Raw genomic sequence first — 8,622 nt, 5'->3', positions numbered from 1 at the left:
GCGGGGTGTTGTCGTGCGTGTGTGTGTGTGTGTGTGTGTGTGAGAGAGAGAGAGAGAGAGAGAGAGAGGGCGTCACATCAAAGTGGAGTCAGCTGTCTTAACCGTGGCTTGTGCACTGCACACATAGCTGCTTCATCACTGTCTGTCACGCGACTCTGTTCCCCTTTCGGGCTCTGTCTTTACATTTATTTTGAAAGATGAAGCTCGCGATTATGGTAAGGGGCGTTATATTTCAGACGAGTGCTTGTGGTGTTTGGCCAGTCACAATGCACTGGGTCAGCTGGCCAATCAGAGCAGACTGCGCTTGTCGGAAGGAGGGACTTTGTAGAAAACGAAGCGTTTGAGAGAGGCGGGGCATAGAGGACCTACAATAATGTACAGTATTTGAAAAATAATGTGTTTTTTGAACATTAAAGGATGTCAACATATTCTGTTACACCAAATACACAAAATAATGATCTTTAAAAAAGCATCATATGACCCCTTTAAGATGTTTGTACATCTTCGGAACACAAATTAAGATATTTTTGATAAAATCTGAGAGCTTTCTGACCCTCCATATACAGCAACGCAACTAACCATGTTCAAGGCCCAGAGACGTACTAAGGACATCGTTAAAGATAATGATCTTTAAAAAAGCATCATATGACCCCTTTAAGATGTTTGTACATCTTCGGAACACAAATTAAGATATTTTTGATAAAATCTGAGAGCTTTCTGACCCTCCATATACAGCAACGCAACTAACCATGTTCAAGGCCCAGAGACGTACTAAGGACATCGTTAAAGTAGTCCATGTGACATCAGTGGTTCAACTGTAATGTTATGAAGCTATGAGAATACTTTTTGTGTGTAACAATTTCCTCTCTTCCGTGTCAGTCTTTGATTCACATTCAAGACAGTACCATGACGCATGCGTGTGCATTCCTCCGCTTGAGAAAAAGGTGCAGCGCATCCGGGTTATACGTCAGCAGCATCACATCATGACAGAATTTTAATTTAAAATTAAGACTAGTTTAAGGGTCAGGTATTTATTTTGTGTAGTAGGTTAGCAGGTACATTCGCTGTAGCTCTTGAACTGAAGCTTTTCTAAATGTTACAGGCTACATTATTCTTGAGGACCATATTAAGCCCTTTACTGACAATAAAAGGTTGGTAGCATGCTGATCTTTTTCCATTATCTCTGAAATGTTGCTGTTAATGCCAACAACTAAATCTGGGCTGGTGTGGTTGTAAAAGAGTCAACTTTGTCGAATACATTTTGAGAAACTCTGCACACCTGGAGCTCAGACTGCATGGTGCAAAATCTTTACACTGCAGACCAGGAAACTGCTTGTCTGCTGTTACCCTGCAGGAGACACATCCTCTCTTGTGCCTCCCTGCAGCACTCGGTGGCTGTACGTCTGCCCTGGACAGCTGCCTGCTGTTCACGCCCCACCCCTTTCCCTCAGCTCATTACAGGAAGACAGAATTCCTGAACTCCCAGAGGTCTGTTGCTCTGCCCTGTACGTCAGGGAGGAAGCTGCATATATGTTCACTGATCATGTAAGTTAAAGCAATAGTTAAACCAAAAATTAAAATGATCATTATTTACATACACTGTAGTTCCAAACCTATAAGACTTTCATTTTTCCTCTGAGCACAAATTAAGATAAAAATATCTCTCATTTTTGTTAATCCATTTGAATGTCTATGTAATCAATGACTATATTTTCAAGCTTAAAGCACTAAAAGGACATTGTAAAAGTAATCCATATGAATTGAGCAGTTTAAACCAAGTCTTCTGAAGAGACTCTGTCACTTTATATGAGCAGATTAAATGTATGATTTTATTTGTGTATAAGCATCAACACACATACATAGATCTTGTCAAGTAAACATTAGCTTAAACGTGATGACTGTCCAGCAAAATCATAAAAATATATGCTAAAAATAAAAGGCCCTTATCTATGTCATTGCATGCATTTGTTTTTACTCGACAACCAAAGAAAGAACATTTTGGCCATGTATTTTAGATATTTTATTATTTTTTGCAATTTGAAGCACAATATACAATTTTGCCACCAATTATTGTCTCTTTTGGAGTGATTAACAAAATCCTTTGCAGTTTTACATAGCAGTGTTTTAGGTGTTCTTGAAATAACTCACATGCTGTGTATTACTTCTCTGGTCGTGTGAAATGAAGTGTGACTGTACTGCTTATAAAACAGTTGACGGAAAACCTCTAAAACCTTTTTAGTTTCTAAATTAGAAACCTCTTAATATGAAGTCATCATCAGATGTCAAAACAAGCATTTTTCCCCTTGTGCGCACCTTTTTTCATTGAATCAAAATTATTTTATGGTGTCCGGGACGTTTTAAGCTTTTGCTTACACTGAAAACACCCCCATTATCATTTTCATGCACATAAAAAGCTCATTGTGTTGGTAAATTGTGTGAGACATTCATAGGTGCACATATCCAAGACAAAGTATTTAAAGCTGCATAACAGTGAAATGTCAAGCTGTTAACCATTTTTCTTAGATCCTAAGTTTTGTTTTCAGAGCAGTGAATGACACCCTCTTGGCCAAAGGACAGCAAATTAAACCAATAGCTCGGGAAAGATCTTGACCTTGTTTAAAATAGATTCTGGATGCCTTTTATATAGGGGTGCTCCGATCAGGATTTTTAAAAGCCGATCACAGAAAGTAGTATATACCGATCACCGATACCGATATTTTTAAAGCCTTCTTTTTATAATTTATAACTATTTATAGTGATACTCCAATCAGGATTTTTAGACATTTATTCAGGGCCTGAATTTCATTTTTGAAAATGGGGGGAATTCCCCTCTTAGTTGACTCTTGTGAGAGGTGAAGCAGCTTTCACACAGGAGTCCACTACTAATCCGTGGCTGTTTACCACAAACACAACATTTATCCATTATTTTGATTTCAAATCCAAGCATTGTCACTGAAAATGCTTTTTCAGAATTGCAATAATTTTTTTACACAGTACAGTAATACAATCTTTCACAGACATGTTTAAGCACAATAAATATAAGCAACACATTATTCAATGCTTTTTACTTTTGCATTTACGTCTAGATTTATATATTAAGTTGCTCAAGCAATTTGCAAAACATTTAAACTACTTTTCTTACGTTATCACAAACTTACCGTTGACAGAAATAGACGGCTCTACTGCCTTTGCTTAAATCTTTATTACAAGCAATCGTGTGGTTCATAAAGAACTTTGTTTTTCTACCTCTACGAGTGCCATCTATTATTGCCTTCTTTATCTAAAAGTGCTCTTTCCCTTTAAACCTAGCCAAAAAGCCACATGTGTGGACTGTGAAACACAGTAGACTTTAATAATATGCATTTATGGTGTAATTACTACATTTTCGTGTCAAGTCATGTTCATATTTACTGCAAACAATGTGCTGTTACTTTAATTCAGCGCTTGCAGTGCAGCAGTAGACTCGGTGTGGATACGATCTCTGCACTGCTGCAGACGCACCGCTCCTGAACGCACTGCCGGACCGCAACCGTGTGCAGTGAACGTTTTTATCCGTTAACATGAGCGCGGAAAAAATACCCACCACGTATGCACTGCAAACGGAGTAATGTGAACCTGGCATTATGCGTGTCTGCTGCTAGTGTGCATGAGCGCGCGACCGCTGAATGGTTAAACACAGGCAAGAATTAAAAAGAAATGCAATTTATCAACTTTAGTGACGATGTGACACTGCCTCGATTGTGCAAGTGACAATTCCTGTGTCAACTGTGCAGCGTGCAGCTCGCTTATAGGTAGAAGCGATGTGGTGATTTGAAGACATTTGCGTATTTTGAGAGAGAGAGCGATGATTCACTCACGCTGTTTGTGAAATTACGTCTCACAAGGTTTTCAAATTACTTTATAAGTTATTTAATGAAAAAATATGAAGGTGAGTACCTATTATTTCACCCGCGCCAGACTGAGACGGTGCCACTTCATGCCGTGCCAAACCTCTCACGGCAGCATCAGCTTGAGATCAGTTTTTTGAGATCGGCCTTTTAGAGACCGCCGAGCGATCATCCCAACGTGATTATCGGCCGATAGTGATCGGTAGCCGATCAATCGGAGCATCCCTACCTTTGTGCCAACCAACATAATGCAGCCAAACTCTGCTCATGCCTCCAAACTGCAAAAACATTGGTGCTTTTTTGCTGGATATAAATACATATATTTCAGATATAACTGATATAATTATTGGACTACGTAGTTAAACACTTAACTATTACCGTATTGACCCGAATATAAGACAATGTTTTTTTTCTTGGAAATGCATCTGAAAAAACGCGGTCGTCTTATATTCAGGGTCTAGACTTTAACATGTCAATAATACACCCACAACAATAGGTGGCGCCAAATACGCATAAAACGAGTGTGCCATGAAATATGTAATGTAATGCGTGTTGTAAAGATCGCGAGTAAAAACAAAAGAAAAAGAAAACCTTACAGCTGCATGAGTCGTAACTGTCACCTTTTAACAATACAGATTGTGTCAAAGCAACTGAACAGCATTAATTAGGAAAATAGTGTCAATAATGCAAAGTGACAATAGTAAACACTCATTTTTCAGTTAAAGACAGTTCATCATTGAATTCAGTGATGTCAGCATCCAGCTCAGTTTAAATAATATCTTTGCAATTATGTCAACGATAACGCTGGAAATGAAGTCGTGACTGTCACGTTAGCCTGATGGGACCAAACTCCCTTTGTGATTTTAAAACGTAAGACAGTACCCAGATTTGAAGACTACAGTAAGATTTAACTTCTACTGTTAATAAGATTTTGGTAGGCTACTATTAGATGGATAGCCTAAATGTCCTAATTTGGATGGGCTACCTGTTGTTGGTTTATTTTTTATTTTATTTTATTTTATTTATTTTTTTTAAATGTTATCAAAAAGTGTATATTTTTTAAATGTGAATGTTGGTACATTTTACCAGTTTTTAGCATACTTTCAAAACAAAAATTAAAATAGGAAAAATATGCAATATGAAAATAATTGAAGACAAAATGTGTTTTACTGAGAAAAAACAAGATTTGTTTTTTAAAACGCCTTTTTCCAAAAAGTACATCTGGAAAAAGGGGGGTCGTCTTATATTCGGGCCAATAAGGTAGTTAAACACCCACGCTTTGTTTCAGACAGTAACGAAAATAGCCATATGCTGGTATGGCAATAAAAAAAGCGTGGTAGTGTATAGTGGTTGCACTTTGCTTGTGTGTAGCCTCAATGTCAGCATATTTGATGAACAGTACCATATTTATTAATAAAATAGTCTTGGTCTCAGCCCCACAATGATGGATAAGAAGTCCATTGGTTGTGCCGGCTGAGACTATTTATTGAGACGGTCCGTTCACTGACTGTCTGCTTGCATACAAACGTGGAAGGCACTTTTTCATCTGGCTGACTCAAATCAGATTGGTTGATTTGCATGTCAGTCAGTCTCTTACTGTCTGTATTTGTGGTTATTGGCCAAAATAAGCTAAAAAAGAAAAGTAGACTACTCTTTATGCCAGTAATAAAAAAGGTCTCTCAGTGACTATGATTGAAAAATCAACCTTGCTATTTAAATTATGATTCTGAGAAATTGACTTTGAACCATGCAGTTGGCATATGAGTCATATTTCCATTTTAGCCCAGTAAGGGTGGCGTGGTGCGGACTGGAAGCACTTGTGATGTCATCTGTGATCTCACCGAAGCTCCACACCCACGCTACCTCATTTCCCCTGTTCGCCTCTACTGCTTTTCCCATTGACTCAAGCCCTTAGGTCGTAATTTCTAGTCCCTCAGGGTTTAGAAACCGGGAAGCTTGTGTTTCAAAAGGCACTGAGATTCTCCAGGTCCAGTGTTTCTGATCGTTACTGAAGCCATACATCAAGACTAGGCCTAATGGCTCTCAGAGATCTTATGGATTACAGACGAGCAGTTTATTGATTGATGCTGCTTACAACAAAAATGCCTAGACTAATGATGGTGACTTAAAACATCAGAGCCTTAACACAAACGTGCAGCTCTTTTTGTCACGTCATGTGCTAATAGTTTGAGCAGTTGTGGTTGTTTTGAGCGTAGTGTTAATTCTGGCCTTGTGACCTGTACTTTCTAAGGTGTTTTGGCTCTCAATGGCCTGCGACTGATCCATGTGCTCCGAAATGGCTAGAGATACTTGTGTTTTCTAAACACATGGCTTGGCCTAATCCAGTCAGTATTGAAATACTCTTGTCCGCTGGTTTAGCAACAAGCTTATAATCAGTAGGCCGTTGTGATTTACCCAGTTTGGCTGCTTCATTCTGGCCTGGCACGTGCAACACTTTCATGAATGTTCATTCAGTATTCACTTTTGCCTTTTTAAACAACAACTTAGTCATTTGGTGACAGATGTTAAGTGATTGATAAGAGCCGTAGCAAGAACATTTTGCGTTGTTCTTGTGTCGTGGTGTATGAGTAACTGATAAAACCCGCTCAACAGTCATTTTAATGTCTAATGTTGGCTCACCCGTGCCCTGACTTAAGATAACCCAGCCGGGTGTGGTAGCAGTGCAGTGCTTGAATGATAATGTCATCATATGTGTGTTTTGTTTGTTTGTTTTTAGCCACATCTCCCAATGCATCTTCAGAGTTGGAGCAAGCCAGACCTCAGACGAGTGGAGAAGAGGAGCTACAGTTGCAACTGGCCCTTGCCATGAGCCGAGAGGCCGCCGAGCAGGTACATCATGTCACTCAATGCAACCCTAAAATGCTGACACATCTACAGCTAATTATATGATTGATTATTGTGATGCTTAATGTACGTTTATGAGAAGGATTTTGGATCAATGAGTTCTAATGTTGGGCAGGGCTACCTAGAAGCACAGATGTACATTAAAGGATCAGCTCACTCCAGAATTAAAATTTCCTGATAATTTACTCACCCCCATGTCATCCAAGATGTTCATGATTTTCTTTCTTCAGTCGAAAAGAAATTAAGTTTTTTGAGGAAAACATTCCAGGATTTTTCTCCATCAAGTGGACTTCAACAGGGACCAAGGGGTTGAAGGGTCCAAATTGTGGTTTAAATGCAGCTTCAAAGGGCTCTACACGATCGCAGAGTCACAAGGGTCTTATCTAGTGAAATGATTGGTCATTTTCTTTAAAAAAAATAAATAAATTTTATTCGCTTTAACCACACATGCTCCTGTTGAACTAGCTCTGCGATGTGCATTCATGACTTCACACATTACGTAATCATGCTGGAAAGGCCATGTTTTTTTCCTAGCGAAATACATTTCACGTATACATTCACGTCACGTGTGATCTTTCCAACTAGAGATGCACCGATTGCAATTTTCTTGGCCGATTCCGATTTCCGATTTTTTTGGAAGTGTGCCCTGCCGATACTGATTTTTGCCGATTCCGATTTTCTTTCTAAAAACTATAATTGACAGCATATACAAACAAAAATCTATGCAAATTTCAATGCAAAATAAAAAAATGATTTACATAAAATTATTAAACATTACAATTCCCCCAATCTGGACTAAGTTACAGATTTTCTCTCACTTAAACAACTCTTAAAATAAAGTGCTCTGTGACTGGAAAGAGAAATAAATGGTTAACTTAAAATGAGTTGCTGTATGTAACAAAACAGATGTCATTTCCCACTATGTTTATAAATGGTCACTCTTTTCCCCTAACCTTATTAAATGGGTCTTCTTTCACATCAAATTCTTACTTTGTTTCAATTAATTCAGTTAGAATAATAAGAAACTGTAGAGTTGTTACCATTCAAATGGAATTAGTATTAACAAACTCTATCTTTCCACTGCTGAGGAAACAGAAGCTGCATCTGATGTGGCATTAGATGCATCTACACAGACTTTTTGATGAAGCTGAGGTGCCATAAATGTATTTACACTGCAAAATTTAAAATGCATAAATAATTTTATAAGATTAATGTTTTACATATTTTTCTAAACATAAAAATAAATGTTGAAAAAATGTCTGTTTTAATGAGTGAGTCATTTATTCATTCATTCAACCGATTCATTCAAACGGCTGATTTATTCAGAAACGAGGCATGTGACTGTCTTTACGAATGGGCCACTGAATCATTGACTCACTCGATTCGTTCAAAAACGTGGATTCATTCAGTAATGAAACACCACTGTGTGTTGCTCGGAAACAAAACAGTTCTGCTGTGGCTTTGATCGGAACTATTTTCATCAGCAAAATTGAGCAAAAACAGTCAATATTTTGTCTAAAATCTAAGTCTCTTTATTTTAACTTCTTGTTTATTTAAATACTATTGTATAAAATCAGTGTCACATTGCAGTCGTGTCGATATTAATATTCGGGGAAACATCATGGCCGTTTAATGTTGCTTAAATCATATTTTGTAAAAAAGATTTCTACCGCAGTATGCATCTATACATTTCTGTGAGTTTCTTTGTGTGTGCTGTCTCTCACACACACTCACTCGGGCTGTGCAAGCCTCATTTGGCACGACATAAATACATTATCAGTCACCATTTACACAATGCAATTAAAATTAGAATCATTCTCACGCAAAATGACAAATTTACACACGACTGTGAGTGTGCGCGTGGCTGTGA

At 38.0% G+C, this 8,622-nt stretch overlaps 1 protein-coding gene across 1 annotated transcript in view; it reads left to right on the top strand.

Moving 5' to 3' along the window:
- Positions 1 to 8,622, top strand: part of LOC107581770 (epsin-2-like) — a 33,740-nt gene that overhangs the window by 9,329 nt on the left and 15,789 nt on the right. Inside the window, exon 3 of the mRNA XM_016267420.1 lies at positions 6,625 to 6,737. Coding sequence (XP_016122906.1) covers positions 6,625 to 6,737 — 113 coding nt within the window. The remainder of the gene's footprint in view (positions 1 to 6,624; positions 6,738 to 8,622) is intronic.

Source organism: Sinocyclocheilus grahami, unplaced genomic scaffold (genome assembly GCF_001515645.1).
Source record: "Sinocyclocheilus grahami isolate Dianchi unplaced genomic scaffold, SAMN03320097.WGS_v1.1 scaffold37.1, whole genome shotgun sequence".
In the NCBI taxonomy this organism is placed as follows: Eukaryota; Metazoa; Chordata; class Actinopteri; order Cypriniformes; family Cyprinidae; genus Sinocyclocheilus; species Sinocyclocheilus grahami.
The sequence above is the reverse complement of the archived record's forward strand: the minus strand, read 5'-3'. Positions and strand labels throughout refer to the sequence as shown.